The following is a 19,792-nucleotide window of genomic DNA, read 5'->3' as shown; positions in this document are numbered from 1 at the left end:
ATTTATACCCAATGGTATAATTGGATATAAATGGAAGGGACACCACCTTTGGAAGGGACAATAGGCTGGGTCATTGTGCTGGTCTAGATTGTAGACAACAATATTAGTTTAGCAAGTACCTCACTTACTAGTTTAGCAAGTCCACTCCCATTCAGATAAGGTGAGATTATATAGGTGCAGGACTAGCAGTGGGCTGTTTTTGCCCTCAGACAATATAGCTACATTCACTGTTAAACCCAATTTTGTCAGATGGGGTGAAGGTAAAACCCATCCCCATCAGGCACTTAGGAATTCTGACATAAGGTTTAAAAACATAGTTATAGTTTCTTCTTTAGGAATCATCCCTGTTTCCAGCACTTATAGTTGTAGCCATGGTCCTATGATCAGGTAGGAAACAAAAGTTGAGGTGATGTGGGGAAGAACAAAAAGAATAGTGGTATATGAGCATCATCTTCCCTTACCAAGAATTGCAGAGCCATAACAGCATTTTCCCCACAGCCAGCAGAAAAACAGAGAAATCTGTGGACATTTCTTTAGCCCCACTCATGTTTACACTGTGTGAGCATTCTCATGAAGGCTTTTATCATGCTTTTATCTTCCTATTTTAGACAACCAATGTTTTAATTGCTCATTCCAATTCTCTATCAAGCTATTACTCTTAAGGAGGATATCTTAATGCCCATTGTCGGACATTATGGGCCGTCAAGTGTGTTCCTTTGTCTGAAAAAAGAACAGTCAGCTATCTAAATTGGCATGATATCTTCTGTCCCAGTTCTTTTATAGCACTCTGAGCATTTACATTTACCACTGGGTAAGCAAAACCCAGTCCAGAGTCAGTATTTATTTCTGTCAAGACCCTTTTGTAGCCCCTTAGGGCTACCAGAATCAGTCTGACTTGCCAGCTATGTTCAAGGCCTTCCCACCAGGGAAATCTGCCACATGGTCATCTGCAGTCTCAGTCTCTTTTGCTGGCAGACAGAACAGTACTTATTGCATTTTGTGCCTCAGAGGGTGCAAGACAAATATGTCTACATTCAGACCATCTCTGCATTGCTGTAGAGCCCCCAGTGTCCACCTATTTCATAAACCCAGGTGTCCACTTTAAGTGAGCATACAGGGATATCTGCCCATCCTTTCAATAGGCCAGGTTTCCCTTGTTCTCCTGCCTAACCATATGACAAGGCCAGGAACAGTGGATAAAGTCTAAATATATTTTTATTATAAATCACAATAATATGCCAGGGAACTCACCACCATTCCTCAGGTCCCCAGGTCCCTAGCTGGTCTTCTTCTCTGAACCTTTCAGTCTCCTTTATGTTTATTTTATATATAATGTGTAAGAATTTAGGCTGTGCTTAGTAGGAGGAATAGGGAGAAATAAGTCCACTCCATTTTGACCTAAAATCAAAGAATTAATGTCATTTAGTCATCTGCAAGAGAAGACATCACTTTCTAAACGTCCTTATATATAGGAACCACCAGAGACTGAGTGTGCAAAAGATTTGTTTGGTGGCAGACTTACTTCTGACATGATTGCAGAACGACAAGGACATTCAAACTTCACCCAAATGCAAGAACTAAATTGGACTTCATCATCCATCAGGTACAATCATTTTATTATATGCTTTTTGATACTATAGTTAAATATGTAATGTCATTTTCTAAGGTTTATAATTTAATACACGTTATCCAGATATAAACAATAATTCAGAAAATCATCTTCCCTACTTCAAAATCTCATGCTAACTTCACCACTCTTTGAAATACATTATCACACACTATGATTTAAAATGTCATCATATTCTCAGGGTCTTGAGATCGAGCCCTACATCTCCATGCTCAGCGGGGAGTCTGCTTCTCTCCCTGTCCTTCTCCCTACCCCTCTGTTCCTTCCCCTGCTTGCTCTCTCTCTCTCTCTTTCTCTAAAATAAGTAAGTAAATCTTAACAAAATAAAAAATAAAATGTCATCATATTGCTCTAACCCAATGCAGTCTGGCTGCTATTGCCACCATTCCTCTGATGCTATTTTTCTCACTGTCCTGGCAAATAAATTCTTTTCCCTGCTCTCTTTTTCTTATTCTGTACTCTTCACAGACAGACATCTTTAGCCATATATTTAATTTATATGATGGCCCTTTAAATTTAGCCCAAACCTGAGCTCTTTACGTGAATATTGAGTTGCTCTTTAGATAGCATCAAGAAGACAACATCCACCGGTTATTGTTGCCCAAGCCAAAAATCTAAGGGTCATTTCTCTCTCCTTTGTCCTCCATTTGTAATTGATCACCATGTTCTACAGAGTCCATATTAAGTATGTCTCATAATTCCCCTCTTCTTTCCATAGTCACTACCACTGGCCTAGGTTGGGGAAATGAACTATTTTAGAAACTCTCTTGGTGATAGTTTTGGTTTTTTGTGTTTCATAACCTTCCCTGCAAATCCATTTATTATCCATCCATACTGCCTTCTAAGATGCAAGTTTTTTTTTAGATTTTTTATTGTTATGTTAATCACCATATATTACATAATTTGTTTTGGTGTACTGTTCCATGATTCATTGTTTGTTCATAACACCCAGTGCTCCATGCCGAATGTGCCCTCCTCAATACCCATCACCAGGTTAACCCATCCCCCCACCCTCCTCCCCTCCAGAAACCTCAGTTTGTTTTTCAGAGTCCATCATCTCTCCTGGTTCGTCTCCCTCTCTGACTTACTCCCCTTCATTCTTCCTCTCCTGCTATCTTCTTCTTTTTCTTTTTTCTTAAAATATGTTGCGTTATTTGTTTCAGAAGTACAGATCTGTGATTCAACAGTCTTACACAATTCACAGCGCTCACCGTAGCACATATCTTCCCCAATGTCCATCACCCAGCCACCCCATCCCTCCCACCCCCGACCACTCCAGCAACCCTCAGTTTGTTCCTGAGATTAAGATCACTTCCCTTCTCAACATTTATCAGTGGCTTTCCACCGTCTACAGAATAAAATGTAAAATTTCTTTGTATTGCATAGAAGACTCTTTAATTACCTACTTTTATCTCTTGTAATCCTTACCTTTAGTGCTCATTACTCTTTATGCTCCAGAAGTTCTAAAATGTTCTAGTTCCTTAATCTCAATCACAAGATGCTATGATTCTGTTTCTGCCTTTGCTTGTACTTGTTCCACTACCTGGAACTCTTTCTAATTTGCCCGACAAACGCCTATAAATTCTCCAAGGCTCATTCTAATATCTTTCTCCACTGTGTTCACTGTGAAGTGACTCCTGACTTCCCCAGATCAGTGTTTCTTTCCCTAAAATGCCACTACATCTAACTCTATTATATCCACTCTCCTTCTTTGTTTTAATTTTTCTGGATTCCATTTCATGAGGGCAGAGACAATATGTTTTCATATTTGTTGTAGCCTTTCCAAACACATTGTCTGTACTTGGAAAATACTAATAAAAATGTATTGAACAAATGACTTATTAATGGATAAAATATGTCATAATCATAACTACAGGGTTTAGATTTGTTTAAAGAAGTGGTTAAGGCAAGGTAATTTAGCTTTATACTCTTCTCTATCATGGCTCAAAGGAAGGTGGAACAGTTGTAAAGCTATGGACTAGGAATCAAGAATTCTTTTTAATTACCAAAGCATCCTTACAAGGTGGAATGCCATAAAAGTTTTCAGGAGATTGCATAGAACATTTTTTTTTTCAAAGACCTCACCTGCTTTCTTTTTCCTTTTCTTTTCCATCCCTAAACTCTTCCTGGTATTTCGGAAATAATGTGTTTCATATATATCCTCTGCAGCATATAACCTGAAAAATCTTATGATTTACTATATCAACTGCACTACAATTTCATGAACATGTATGTAAACTTATAAAGAAATTGGAGATGTTTATTTTAAAAGTTTCCTTTGTGATAATGCTGTTTATGTGGTAATGGACATTTTTAAAAGCAATCAAATTCTATGTCATTTTCTTATATAAGTGTCCAACAAAAACATATATTTATCCAATTATTTGACCCATACATTTCACACTAAGGCAATTTTTTTCACAGCATTTGTCAGATGAGTTATTTTTAAATTGTTTTTGGGATTGTACATGAATGATTCACCTACATAATTTTCCTATTAAAATTATGACTGTATTTATCTAAATTCAGAACTGTGGATTTGATTCCAGTTGACCAATTTAGAAATGTATGTAATGTGAATCTACAAAACAATAATCTTACCTCATTCAGTGGATTAATCTATCTGCCTAATGTGAAGGTGAGTCATTCACAGATTTTTTTTCTTTCAAGGTTTTCAATGCAAGTTGTAATCTTCTTTACTTAGGATTAAAATGTATTTTTATATTACTAAGGAAGAGAAATTATTCCTAAAGGTTTTTTTCACCAAGCAAGAAAAAGCATTACTTTCCAAAATTATTTTGGTTGACCTCAGTTTTATATGATTGTCTTGTAAGCTGTAACTCTTACTCTGCAGTAGGAGATGGGATGGAAGAGTGCCTCTATAGTGAATGGGTATGGAATGAAATTGGAGGATACTGAGGTTCTCAAAGCAGTCTTATTGCCTCCTGTCCTATACCTTTGGCTGAGCTATCTACAAAGGCCTTTTAAACATAAGGAAATGGTGATCTCTCCAACTAAAGAATTATTTCAACCATATCAAGCTTGAAGAAGTCAGGAGTGCAGATTGAGAACTTGAGCAGCTTTCTAGGGTCTCCATTATTTTGTTTGAAATCTTATAATTTCCCAGCAAGTCAGATTATAAAAAACACATTTAAAGTCAAGTCCAGACCATTTGGGATATAAAAATTTATGTCATTTTTAACACTGATATATCATTAAATTATGTTGTATAGACCAAGTTTTATCTATACCATCCTAATAGTTTTTAGGAGGTTGATAATCTCAAACCAAAAATATATATACAGCAGTTTTCATATTTAAATGTCTAATTAATAAGGTGTTCTTTCCATAGGTCTTATGCCTCAATTATAATCATATTGAATCCATCATGCCCAGAGTAAAACCTCAGACTCACTTGACCAACAGACAGCTACTCCACCAGAAAGTGCCTTCAAGTGGCTACGGACAACAAGGAACTTCAAAAATAAACAGGTTACTATTCTTTTCTTCACAATTATAAAAAATTTTGGTTGGAAGTTTAAAAAGCAGGTTTTTGCTATCACTACTGCTTTAGTGATAGCAGTAACATACATTTCTCTCACTTTAATACTTATTTAATAGCCACATGCCAATAAAAAAGTCACAAATAAAAAGATACTCAAAATAGTCCTTTGTCATTGCTTTTTCCCTGCTTCCTCCATTTCATACCCATATTGTAAAGAAAAAAAGAAAATGAGAAGATCTTGTATGTGTAATGTTTTTTTTAATTAAGATGCAATTCACATACCATAACCTCACCCTGTATGTAAATTTGGCAATTATTTTCATATATACACAAAGTTATCCAACCACTATGACCATCTAATTCTAAAGTGTTTTCATCACCCCACAAAAGAACTCATTACCCAGTAGCATGGACTTAGGTTTCTTTTAACATTTGTTTTGTTTGTGTTTCTAAATTATTTATCTGGTCATTTATTGCTCCAGCACCAATGGAAAAGATACTTTACAAAGAAGATGACAGGGCACCTGGGTGGCTCAGTTGGTTAAGCGACGGTCTTCAGCTCAGGTCATGATCCTGGAGTCCCGGGATCGAGTCCCACATTGGGCTCCCCGCTCAGCGGGGAGTCTGCTTCTCCCTCTGACCATCTTCCCTCTTGTGCTATCTCTCATTCTCTCTCTCTCAAATAAATAAATAAAATCTTAAAAAAAACAACAACAACAAAGAAGATGACATACCTCCCACCTTCAGACACATTTCTGGTAGAACACAAAGAGATATACATATCTTCAACACGGAATATTTTCATTCCAGTTATCCCAAAGAAGAGTTGTGTTTTCATCCACATTTATTGAAGTATAATTTACATATACTAAAATTCACCGATTTAAGTGTACAGTTTAATGAATTTTGACAAATGTATTCAGTCATATAACCATTACTGCAGTCAAGTTACAAACTATTCCCATCCCAAAAACCTACCTTACATCTTTTGCAATCCCCTCCCTCACACCCTGGCCCCTAGAAACAACCACTGATCTGCTTTCTATCACTATTGGGTTTTTTGCATTGTTCTAGAATTACTTATGATCGTAAGGAGTCTTCTGTGTCTGGCTTCTTTCATTTAGCATAATTCTTTTGAGATTCATCTATGTTGTTTCTTTCTTTTTTTTTTTTTAGGCTTCCTTTTTTTTTATGTTATGTTAATCACCATACATTACATCATTAGTTTTTGATGTAGTGTTCCATGATTCATTGTTGTATGCAAATTATCTATGTTGTTTCAAGTGTCAGTAATTCATTTCATTTTACTGCTGAATAGTATACCATTATAGATGATGTGACAAATTGTTTATTCACTTATTGTTGATGAGCATTTGGGTTATTTCCAGTTTGAGCCTCGTTTGATTAAAGCTGCTATGAATATTTCATTTATACATATCCTTTATATTGGGACTATTCATATTTTTCAACAGCTTTACTGAAGTACAGTTTACATACCATATTCACTCACTTTAGGTATATAATTTTCCCCAAATTTATAGTTGTACAACTATTACAATACACTTTTAGAACATTTCTATCACACACCAAAAAGATCTGTCATGTCTATTTGCGGTCAGTTCCCTTTCCCAGTTCTAGCTCCAAGAAACCACTAATCCACTTTCCATAGAGTTGTAGTTTCTAGACATTGCCTCTAAACAGAATCATATAATATATGGTCTTTTGTATCTGACTTCTTACACTTGGCATAATGTTTCTGAGGTTTATCTATGTTATAACATCTGTTAGTAGTTCATTCTTTTCTATTGCTGAATATGTTGGGTATTCCATTGGATGGATATGCCATATTCTGTTTATCCATCATTCACCAGGTGATGGACATTTGGATTGCTTCCATCTTGGGTCTAGTATTAATAATGCTGCTATAAACATTTGTGTAGAAGTATTTGCGAGCACTTATGTTTTCATTTCTCTTGGGTAGAAACTTAGGAGCGAAATTCTGGGTCATATGGTAATTTCATGTTTAACTTTTTAAGAAACTACCAAACTGTTTTCCAAAGTGCTTGTACCATTTTACATTACTAATAAGAGTTTATGAAGATTCTAATTTCTCCACATCCTCACCAATACTTATTATCTTTTTTATTACAACCATTTCAGTGGATTTGAAGTGGCATCTCATTGATTTATAAGCATTTTCTCTCAATGACTATATTTTCATTTTCTTAAATGGTGTCATCAACTTTTTCTCTTACAGATTGTGATTTTGGTATTGTACTTAACAACTCTTTGCCTAACCTAATGTCACAAATATTTTCTCATGTTTTATTCAAAAAGTTTTATGTTTTTTTCTCTTACATTTAGGACTAAGATCCATTCTGAGTTAATTTTTGTGTATATTATGAGGTAAAATGTTAGTTCTAAATTCATCTTTTTGCATGTGGATATCCATTTGTCCCACATCCTTTCCCTTTCCCCCATTGAATTGCCTTGGTATCTTTGTTGAAAATCAATTGACCATAAATGTAAAAATTTATTCCTGGACTCTCTATTATAGACCATTGATCTGTCTGCCCTTTTGCCAGTACCAGACTAGTTTGATTACTGCAGCTTAAAAGTTTTGAAATCAGAGATTATAAACCCTCCCAACTTTTTCATGAGAGACTATGGACTCTGAGAAACAAACTGAGGGTTCTAGAGGGGAGGGGGTGGGGGAATGGGTTAGCCTGGTGATGGGTATTAAAGAGGGCACATACTGAATGGAGCACTGGGTGTTATACACAAACAGTGAATCATGGAACACTACATCAAAAACTAATGATGTAGTGTATGGTGATTAACATAACATAATAAAAAATAAATAAATAAATATTGTTTTGAATATTCTGAGTTTTTTATATTTTCTTATAAATAAGAAATTTTGGGGGGTTGGGGGAAATCCTGCTGGACTTTTAATGGAGATTGCATTGAATCAATTGATCAGTTTGGGGAGAATTGCTATTTTAGTAATATTGAGTCTTCTAATCCATGAATGTAAAATATTTCTCCACTTACATAATCATTATCTCAACAATGTTTTATAGTTTTCTGTGTATACATTTTACTCTACTTTTGTTAAATTTTTCTGAAGTATTTTGTTCTTTTTTATACTATTGTGAGTAGAATTCTTAATTTCATTCTTAGTTTATTGATGATGTGGAGACATTCAATTAATTTTTGTATATTAATCTTGCTGAACTCATTTATTAGTGCAGTGATAGTTTTTTGGTGAATTCCTTAGGATTTTTTAAATATAAAATCATGTCATCTGAAAATAAAGACAGTTTTACTTATTCTTTTCCAATGTGGATGCATCTTTTTTTCTTTTTCTTGACTGATTGTGCTAGAACTTGCTTTTCATTTCAAATAACTCTTTCTGTACTTTGTTCTTTACCATATAAAAATATTTTAAAGAATAAAAAGTGATTATTATATAAAATACAAAGAGATAACATTATAGTTAAATTCTGATTTACTAGTAAATTAATTTTTTTAAACTTCAACTTATAGTAAGTAAATATCAGATTTTTTATGATATAGCTAATTTGAAATTAAATTTATGGGCTCAAACTTATGTGTGTATTTCAGAGATACAATGAGCAGTGAAAATCTGCCTCCAATAATGCACAGTTTAGAAGTGCTTCATTTGGGCTACAATGGAATTTGTAATTTAATTCAGCTACAGCTTAACAGACTAAGAAATTTAAAATTCCTCTTTCTACAGGGTGAGTAGCAGCACTGTCAATGTGTAAGTCTTTATTATTAAAAATTGATTTGATAATACTGTTTTAATAAACAAATATTAGCATCAACATTACTTAAAACAGACTGATAAAAATATTTCAGTAATCACAAATGGGTTTTTCTTGGGTTATTTATGCAAATAATGTAAATGCAATATTCTAGGGCTACAGAATATTGTATTTCTAGCCCTAGAAAATGCAATGTTCTGGGGTTATATATGATATTATATCATAATATACTTTTACATCATGTTCAATTAAAAAACCAATAGAAAGTAACCACTCGGTAATTCACAAGTACTTATTAAACCCAAAATTGGGCTAAGTACTAAGAAATATACAGAAACACTATATTATTGTAATTATATATAGTTGAGATCCTTGCTCTAAAGTAATTCAATATCTACCTGTGAAGATATACTGAAAGAAAGATGAATTAGTTCTGAGTAATTATGTGTTACTAATTTAAGTGCAACAGAAGTTTAGAGAAATTGAAACACATAGAGGACTTTTTGAATGACTGATAAAATTTAGATTGAGGTTGAGCATGACCAATATTTTTGCAAGTAGTGGGGAGGAGAAGAGTCACAAAAGCATGATTGTGGTGTCTGTGGGCCAACTTTTGAAAAGGGACCAACCTGATAAAAACAGAGTATGCAGTTCTCTGAGAGAGTTATAAAGCCTCTGAACATAATCAGTTTGATGCAGAATGCTCATTTTGCAGTTGAAAATGGGTAGGAGTTGTAAATCTTTAGAAAAGTGGAATGAGGAAAAAACAGTTTGGAACATTAGCCTAACAATAATTATTTAATGACATAGAAGAAAGGTTGGAAGATGCATTATTGAGATACATGGGGAGATTTTTGTATGGTTGATCTGAGTGTGATAACTTTTTTCTGAAACACAGCCTTTTCTAGACCATATTTTTAAAAAGTTTAATGCATCTTTTTGCCTATCAAAGGTACTGTGAGTTGCATCAAAAACACAGAGACTTAAGCCTTAAAAGAACAAGAAATTGAGTACAACCATGACAGATCTTTGAAAAGATACAGGGACATACAAAAAAGGCAGACAACCTACTCCTGGAAAGTCTATTTAAATCTAATAACGTAAAAGGGGAGTGTGTTCTCTTGCCATGCCTAGCATGGCAAATCAAAATGGAAGAGTCTCATGCAGGGAAAGAGGCAGTTGACTGACAATTAGGGCTATTATTTATTGAATCATTAGGAAAGGTATTTGTCTACAAGGATTATCTCATTCAACCTTCACAGCAACTCAACATGGTAAATAATTTTATATGCATTTTACAAAAAAAAGAAATTAAATCTCAGTAGGGTTAAACAATTTGCCTAAGTTTACACCAGTGGATGGTGTGGTGCAGAGTCAAACACAGCTCTGTCTGACTTCAAAGCACATGCATTTTCTTTTTTTTTTTTTTTAATTTTTTATTAACATATAATGTATTATTTGTTTCAGGGGTACAAGTCTGTGATTCATCAGTCTTACACAATTCACAGCACTCACAATAGCACATACCCTCCCCAATGTCCATCACCCAGCCACCCCATCCCTCCCACCCCCCTCCACTCCAGCAACCCTCAATTTGTTTCCTGAGATTAAGAGTCTCTTATGGTTTGTCTCCCTCTGTGATTTCATCTTGTTTCATTTTTCCCTCCCTTCCCCTATGATCCTCTGTCTTGTTTCTCAAATTCCTCATATCAGTGAGATCATATGATAATTGTCTTTCTCTGACTGACATATGTCACTTAGCATAATCTCCTCTAGTTCCATCCACATCGTTGCAAATGTCAAGATTTCGTGGGGGTTTTTTGATGGCTGCATAATATTCCATTATATATATATGTACACCACATCTTCTTTATCCATTCATCTGTTGATGGACATCTTGGCTCTTACCATAGTTTGGCTATTGTGGACATTGCTGCTATAAACATTAGGGTGTATGTACCCCTTCGGATCACTACATTTGTATCTTGGGGGTAAATACCCAGTAGTGCAATTGCTGGGTCATAGGGTAGCTCTATTTTCAACTTTTTGAGGAACCTCCATACTGTTTTCCAGAGTGGCTGCACCAGCTTGCATTTCCACCAACAGTGTAGGAGGGTTCCCCTTTCTCCGCATCCTTGCCAACATCTGTCATTTCCTGACTTGTTAATTTTAGCCATTCTGACTGGTGTGAGGTGGTATCTCACTGAGGTTTTGATTTGGATTTCCCTGATGCCAGGTGATGTTGAGCACTTTTTCATGTGTCTGTTGGCCATTTGGATGTCTTCTTTGGAAAAATGTCTGTCCATGTCTTCTGCCCATTCTTGATTGGATTATTTGTTCTTTGGGTGTTGAGTTTGGTAAGTTCTTTATAGATTTTGGATACTAGCCCTTTATCTGATATGTCATTTGCAAATATCTTCTCCCATTCTGTCCGTTGTCTTTTGGTTTTGTTGACTGTTTCCTTTGCTGTGCAAAAGCTTTTTATCTTGATGAAGTCCCAATAGTTCATTTTTGCCCTTGCTTCCCTTGCCTTTGGCAATGTGTCTAGGAAAGTCGCTGTGACTGAGGTCGAAGAGGTTGCTGCCTGTGTTCTCCTCAAGGATTTTTTTTTTCCTCAAGGATTTTGATGGATTCCTGTCTCACATTTAGGTCTTTCACCCATTTTGAGTCTATTTTTGTGGGTGGTGTAAGGAAATGGTCCAGTTTCATTCTTCTGCATGTGGCTGTCCAGTTTTCCCAACACCATTTGTTGAAGAGACTGTCTTTTTTCCATTGGACATTCTTTCCTGCTTTGTCAAAGATTAGTTGACCATAGAGTTGAGGGTCCATTTCTGGGTTCTCTATTCTGTTCCATTGATCTATGTGTCTGTTTTTGTGCCAGTACCATACTGTCTTGATGATGACAGCTTTGTAAAAAGAGCTTAAAGTCCGGAATTGTGATGCCACCAGCTTTGTTTTGCTTTTCAACATTCCTCTGGCTATTTGGGGTCCATTTTCTACCCAACACAAATGACATAAAAAGGGTCTGGGCTAGAATGGTGTCAGTGGGAAGGGTGAGCAAAAGGTGACTCCAAAATGCATTTTAAAAGAAGGAAATATTAGGACTTAGTGACTAATTAGACAGATAAGTAGAAGAAAAATAGTTCAAGATGTTTTCATTATTTCATTAGGAGATTGGGCAAAAGGAGGTACTAAAGCTAGATAAAGTCATTGGGGAAGGTTGCTAATTTGCAATAGGGAATGGTGAGTTTGTGTTATAATAGACCAAAGGTTAGTACTAGAATTGTGTATTTTGGAATTATACCAAAGGAGGTGACAGTAAGTGTATGTGCTTACTTAGAAAATAAGCATAGACAAAGAATGAAAGGCCAAAAGAGGTGTGGAGACATACCCCCATATATACATCCCATTATGCCCCTGACCCAGCATTAAGAAGGCTGGAGAAAAAAGAACCAGCAAAGCAGTCATACAAGAAATTTTGAAAGAAAACCAAGAAATGCAGACTCTAAATGTCAGAAAAAGAAATGATGAATGGCCTCAAAGTCAAATAATGGAAAGAATGAGACCTTTAAAAAAATGTTGGATTTTTTTAAAGAAAACTGGATTCTACAAAAAGAAGATCACTGGCAACTGTCAGAGGATCAGATTTGGAAATGTGGGTAGAGCAAAACTCAAAGTGAAAACAATGTAGAGAGAAGTGGTTGGATAGGCAGTAAAGGCAACAGACAGAGGTTGCATACTCAAAGAGCTTGTCCCTAAAAAGAAGGTAAGAAGTCAAAAGGTGGCTAGTGAGGTTATAAATATATTTGGAGGTTTATAAAGAGGTGAGTTAGGTTAAAGACCAAACAGGAGGAAATAATTCTGAGATCAGTCTAAAAGGGCCAGAGAGCAAAAGCTGTAGGAGAGTACACAAATGTAAGCAGTGATAAGATGAGGCCATGCCAAGGTCCACAAGAGAGAGCTTATGAACCTACATTTCACCTATTGTGTTAAATTTGCAAGAAGATGGGCAAAGTGGAGTCTTTGGGGAAGGGCAGAGTGAGGCTGTAGGGAAGCAAGTTAGAATCTTAAGGATTAGAGGTCAAATTTATCTAAAATTTAACTGTTTAGTTAAGTCTTAAGTGGGTGTTTTTCAAACAATGGTAAATGCTCCTAGATAAAGAAATGTAGGGATGCCTGGGTGGCTCAGTCAGTTAAGCATCTGCCTTGGGCTCCAGTCATGATCCCAGGGTCCTGGGATCAAGCCCCACACAGGGCTCCCTGCTCAGTGGGGAGCCTGCTTCTCCCTCTCCTGCTCCCCCCTGTTAGTGTGCTCTCTCTCTTTCTCTCTCTGTCAAATAAATAAATAAAATCTTTAAAAAAAGAAAGAAAGAAATCTAATATTCCTGAAATCACATTCAGCACAGTTCTTTTGGAGTTTTCTTTCTTAAACATGTTTAATGAACATTCTAAAATGAGTAGTGGCCAAAAATATGCTATGGCAGACATTATTCAGCACTTGAAACTATTATGTATAATTTTTATACCACTGGCTTTAAAATAATTAAAAGCAATAGTCTAAAGACATAATTTCGTGAAAGTTAATATATTAACACAACAGAGACACTTTTCTCAATCTGACTTGAATAAACTTTTTTCATTTACAAGCAAGGCTCTGGTAAAGTTTCAAAGTCTGTGATTTATTTCTGTGAGCAATTTTATTGAAGGTTGTGATGTTTAAACTTCGCCATAAGAATAGAACAAAAAAAGGTAAATTTACCATAGTTCACCAATTTTGAGATACTCGCTTCTTATATTTTTAACATATCTGAAATCTGGCATGTATTAATTGATAGCATGTCATAGTTTACCTAACCAATTTTTTTCCTTTCTTAGTACACATAAAATACTGACATATCTTAACAATTGTTGTAGTCTTTTTTTTTAAAGATTTTATTTAATTTATTTGACACAGAGAGAGAGATAGCGAGAGAGAGAGAGAGAGAGCACAAGCAGGGGGAGTGGCAGGCAGAGGGAGAAGCAGGCTTCCTGCATGAGCAGGGAGCCCGATAATGGGGCTCGATCCCAGGACTCTGGATTCATGACCTGAGCTGAAGGCAGCGGTTTAACCAACTGAGCCACCCAGGCGCCCCAACAATTGTTGTAGTCTTAAATTTGATGAAATATGTTATGTTTCAAGGAGACGAATTTCAAGATCACAGGATGGCACATTCAGTCATATATTAGTTTGCTAGGGCTGCCATAACAAAGCACTACAAGCTGGACGGCTCAAACAACATATTTATTTCCTCACAGTTCTAGAGACTAGAAGGCCAAGATCAAGATGTCAGCAGGGTTGGTTCTGAGGCCCTCTCTTTTTGGTTTATTAGATGGCCTCTGTGTCTTCAGATGATCTTCCCTCTATGTGTATCTGTGTCCTAATATCTTCTTATAAGGACACCAGTCATGCTGGATTAGAGCCCACCCCAAAGCTCATTTAACCATAGCTACCTCTTTAAGACCCTATCCCGAAATACAGCCACATTCTGAGGTACTAGGGGTTAAGACTTCAACATGTGAATTTGAGGGGGTCACAATTCAGCCCATAATAAACAAGGAGGATGAATAGTCAATGAAATACAGTATGGTATAGTAGAAGCAACACTGAGCTTAAGATGTAAAGGTCTACGTTAGGCCTGGTGTTACCACTTTTATATCTTTGTGCAAGTCACTTAATTCCTGACCTCAGTTTTCTGATTATTAAAAATGATAATATTTTCCCTGTCCTATCTTGAGACTCTAGTAGAAAACACATATAAAAGCATTTTGCCAACTCAAGGGTCCTCTTCTCATTAATTATCATTATCATTAATACTTACAAAGCTATTGACTGCTACAATAGAGAGAAATAAGTCAATCAGAGAAAGACAGGTATCATATGATCTCAATGATACGAGGAATTTTTAATCTCAGAAAACAAACTGAGGGTTGCTGGAGGGGGGTGGGAGGGATGGGGTGGCTGGATGACAGACATTGGGGAGGGTATGTGCTATGGTGAGCGCTGTGAATTATGTAAGACTGTTGAATCACAGACCTGTACCTCTGAAACAAATAATACATTATATGTTAAAAAAAAAAAAAAAGGAAGAAGATAGTAGGAAGGGAAAAATGAAGGGGGGAAAGTGGAGGGGAGACAAACCATGAGAGACTATGGACTCTGAGAAACAAACTGAGAGTTCTAGAGGGGAGGGGTGTGGGGGGATGGGTTAGCCTGGTGATGGGTATTAAAGAGGGCATGTATTGCAATGAGCACTGGGTGTTATACACAAATAATGAATCATGGAACACTACATAAAAAACAAATGATGTAATGTATGATGATTAACATAACAATAAAATAAAATTTAAAAAAAGAGAAATCATAGATTATAAAGAAAGGATTGAGATTTCAAAGAATGTAATGAGTGCTTAATTCATTTTTAATTTTTTGATGTGGTTGTTGTGCAAAAATATGTTGAGAAAGAACAGCATTATTAAGGTATATTCTTCCAACTTAAAACACAATTCATTTACTTTAATAAATATTTAAATATACGTATTTGAATACCTATTAGAATAATCAGATATACTCAGGAAGTATATCTTCTGCAGCACTTTTATACATCTAACTTTTGTCAATACCAACTATTTTAGCACTCAATTACTGAACAGACAGATTGGGTCAATTACATACATTGTATACTTCATATCTTTGTCTTTCAAACATAAAGGAGGAATTTTACCAAATATTATTTGATAATGATGGTACCTTCCTATAAATACATTTCTATTTCTCATTGGAAATATGTTCTTTTTAATATTTTACTTTTTAAAAAAGCATTTTATAAAAAATATTTAAGATAGGTAACCTTTTATTCAGAATGTTTGGGCTCACCTGACATATCATGACTTATGTTTCTCCAGGGAATGAAATCAGTCAAATTGAAGGGCTTGACAATTTAGTAGTCCTTCAGGAATTGGTAGTGGACCATAACCGCATCAGAGCATTTAATGATAGTGCCTTTGCCAAACCAAGCTCTCTGTTGGCACTTCACCTGGAAGAAAACAGACTACGAGAGCTGAGCAAATTACAACCTTTGGTAAAACTAGAGAAACTCTTCCTAGGATATAATAAAATCCAGGTAACATTATTTTGTTTGTTACAAGATTTACAAGATTTAACTCCTCTAAAAATAAAGGTTCCAAACACACCAATGAAAACTCCGCTAGCATGTTAACTTATTTATATGCCATGTAAATACTCTGTGAAGAAGAGGCATATAGTCTGTGATGCAAAGATGTCCACTCTGTTTCTAGACTTATAAACCCAACCAACCCACATGCATACACCAGCTAAAAAAAAGTTAGCTCTAAACGTTCTAAGCTCTTCTCAGCAGTCCTCTCTAAGAGATCTCTTGTTCTTGACTGCTCTTGGTCCAAGCTCTTTCTGCATCTCAATCCCAGACTTCCTCTGGACCTTTAAACTTGGCATTTGTCCTCAGTCTACCTAACATTTGAATCAGTTCCTGATAATGGACCTTGACTTGGCTTTAATATTCCATCTCTACCCACTCAAGGCTTCCCTTAGATAAGGTCCTGCTTTAGTTTTACCTGCTCAGAATTCAACCTATTTCCATAAGGCACTGTCTGACATGAACCTGCCCAGACTCTCTCCTGATATAGTATGCAGATAAGAGGGTTAAAGGTATACATAACCTTACACAGCCCTAACATTTCTCAGTGTTTTGGTGATGATCTGTTAGCCCTCCTCTTACCATTTTTACTACTTCTACCCATACCTCTAAGACAAATCTCAAAGACAAAATGAAATGTGGTCTTCCACCCAAGAGCAGAGACCAAGTATATCTTGCCACATTTATATCAGAATATAGCTTGGTGCCTGGTACACAGTAATTATGCAATCAGTATTTGTGGCTCTACTACTAGAGTTCAGGAAGCCCTTTCTGGAGTGATATAAAAGCTTATTCAAGGCTAGATGGAAATCATGAGCACTGTCCCACATAGCAACTAGGAAATATACATACAGAGAAAAATGGCATACAATTAATCAGGATTCAAACAACATTCATCTGAGAAAAGCCTTCCAAACTGTCAATGATTCTAACAAAGCTTTATCCAGAGGAAATCTAAATTGGGAAAATTGCAATCCTATGGAAAAATCTTTCCAGTGATAGCAACTAAGCTAACACAAAGGATTGTCATATCGGACTTAACATGCATAGGAGATCTTACCCAGTATCAAGCTTTACTATAATTTCAAGGATACACAGGGTCTAGGACATTCCTGTGGCTTCTCAGGTCCTTTCTTTCTGTATACTCTCTAGCTTAGATTAAAATATAAGATCTCCAAGTGAGATTTTGTGTGAGTGATCTCATACAACAAGGGAGTGTTTCCTTTATGAAATGCCTCCATTTTACACTTGAGTTTACATGATATTTTATAGGGAGCCATGCCTGATAATTCTATAGTTGTAGGTTTATTTACTATAAGCAGTCCTTAACCAGAGAGATCCTGCTAAGAGTATTTCATAAATAAGGACTGGGCGCCTGGGTGGCTCAGATGGTTAAGTGTCTGCCTTCGGCTCAGGTCATGGTCCCAGGGTCCTGGGATCGAGCCCCGCATCGGGCTCCCTGCTCCTTGGGAGCCTGCTTCTCCCTCTGCTTCTCTCTCTCTCTCTCCCTCTGTCTCTCATGAATAAATAAATAAAATCTTTAAAAAAAAATAAAATAAAATAAAAATAAATAAATAAGGACCTTTTTCCTAGTAAATATCACTGGTCTGTTTGACAGCACAGCTATTTACCAGCATAATTACAAAGAGATTAGACCAGGTAACTTGCTTTTCCCCAGGAGTGTCCCTGCCCCACATCCCCACCCTTCTAACCCACTAAAGGAAGAGAGTGAATGGCAGATCCACTGTTGTAACAACTTCCTCCCCAGTAACTTAAGCAGGATAATGCCTAGTCAAGGTTATTTTTATAAAAATTTAACATAGCTAATAGATAACCTATATGATAAATCATGGGAAATTATACATACATCATGGAATGAAGGGGTATTGATTATTTAATGATCAGCCCTCCATTGTCTATTTTTATCCTCGAAATAGTATTTTTCCTTGAATTTAGATTGACCGTTATACCATCAAACTTATTCTAACTATTAATATTACAGTACCTTAATATGACCATACATTTAGCTGGGAAACTAACTAAGAGGAATAAGAAGTTGAGTTGGAGATTCTGTTTAATTCTACTGAAAATATAATGTTCTTCAAAATTCTTAACTCTCTATTCAGATTTTCTTTTTGGGAGAGATTTTTTTTCTCTCGATTCATACCAACATGGGTAGGCTGATACCAGCATTAATTTCCACAGTGGGCAATCAGATTATAACCCTTGGGTTGATAAAGACCTCTAGAATAGGAGGGGAAAGGCATAGAAAAATTAGGAAAACAATACTTCAAATGAAGATATATGCAGCCCTGCATTAACCTACTTTAAAATCTTTCATAAACTGCATATCCTTGACAACAGATTTCAGTGTGAAGCTTTTCACTTAGCTATCATGACCCATAATGTAGATTTGGAAAATTGTTGCGTATAGTCGGGCCTTTGCAGATAGAATCCCAGAAACACAACTGAAAGGTGAGTTATTTAATTCAGCTTTACGGTCCTATTTGGTTCCTGTATCTAAATGATTCCCCTATCTGGCATCAAACAACTGTATCTACTTTAAAACATCTCAGTAATCACCTGAGGCTGGAAACGACTCCAGGAAATAGTCCATTGCTATTTCTTGCCCTAAATGAAAGGCCCCAATCTAAGCCTAACTATTACCATGATTGCCATAAGTGATTATCCTGAAAATGTACTCAAAAGGTAACAACTATTGGTGTGCTGGTTAATGTTTAATGGCTTGCTCTGCAGGGGGAAAAAGTCCTAATCAATAGCATTTGTCAATTTCCATGGTATAATTTCTTCCACCATAGCCAATTTCAAGCTAAAACACCATCTCACAAAATTCCTAAAAATTTGCCAAATTTAGTCATTAGAAAGTAAGTCCAACACTCCATTGTAAAAAAAATACCTTATATTAAAATGGGAAGTCATCAGCCCTCTTCCCCAATTATGAACATATTTGTTTTCTTGATATCTCTTTATACCAGCATTATCCTCTACAAATTTAACAGTTTCTCATATTAACATCTTCCATGAGAAACAAACATTTTAATTAGAAACACTTCACTAGTGAACACTGCCAAACTCTGTTTAATTTGAGAAAATAATTGAGAAAAGACTTTTCACATTTCTATGCTTTCCATTCAGGCTTTGGTTCCACAGACAGGAACTACCTGTGGGTCAAATGCATAATATCTCTACAGATAATTGACTGTCAGAGCTTTTCCAAAGTCCTCCTTTATGACATTTCTAAGATCAAAATTGTAAAGATCGGCCATTTTAATCAAATTCCACTTCCAAATGGTCTAAAATAGGTCTAAATTTTTTTATAGTTGTTGATGAATTGCCTATGTCTACTTGTCATTACAAATAAGAATAGGAGCATATCAATAACTATTTTATTATTATAAACTAGCAGCAAACTGAAGTTGAGCTTGTCACCTAAATTTTGTCAAAAATAGCATTTAAAAAAATTATTTTGCAAAAGTTAAAATGTATTTGCAAACTTTCATTAGTGTTAAATAGGTAATAATAAATAACCCCATCCAGTAGTGAAGACAAGTCATGCAACTAGAAAAATAGTTTTTCAACTATATATACTCCCAGAAAATATATCAGGACGTAGTCCACTCAATATTGCATGTTCCTT

At 35.7% G+C, this 19,792-nt stretch overlaps 1 protein-coding gene across 4 annotated transcripts in view; it reads left to right on the top strand.

Annotated features, from left to right (window-relative positions):
• Nucleotides 1–19,792, top strand: part of LRRC9 (leucine rich repeat containing 9) — a 107,815-nt gene that overhangs the window by 73,311 nt on the left and 14,712 nt on the right. For all 4 annotated transcript variants that reach the window (XM_027568730.1, XM_027568731.1, XM_027568729.1 and 1 more), the window contains 5 exons: nucleotides 1,473–1,603; nucleotides 4,157–4,265; nucleotides 4,980–5,119; nucleotides 8,760–8,896; nucleotides 15,866–16,083. In XM_027568730.1, the coding sequence (XP_027424531.1) occupies nucleotides 1,473–1,603; nucleotides 4,157–4,265; nucleotides 4,980–5,119; nucleotides 8,760–8,896; nucleotides 15,866–16,083 (735 nt within the window). The remainder of the gene's footprint in view (nucleotides 1–1,472; nucleotides 1,604–4,156; nucleotides 4,266–4,979; nucleotides 5,120–8,759; nucleotides 8,897–15,865; nucleotides 16,084–19,792) is intronic.

Source organism: Zalophus californianus, chromosome 6, assembly GCF_009762305.2.
Source record: "Zalophus californianus isolate mZalCal1 chromosome 6, mZalCal1.pri.v2, whole genome shotgun sequence".
Taxonomy (NCBI): domain Eukaryota; kingdom Metazoa; phylum Chordata; class Mammalia; order Carnivora; family Otariidae; genus Zalophus; species Zalophus californianus.
Note: the sequence above shows the minus strand (reverse complement) of the source record. Positions and strands in the feature narration are given on the sequence as shown.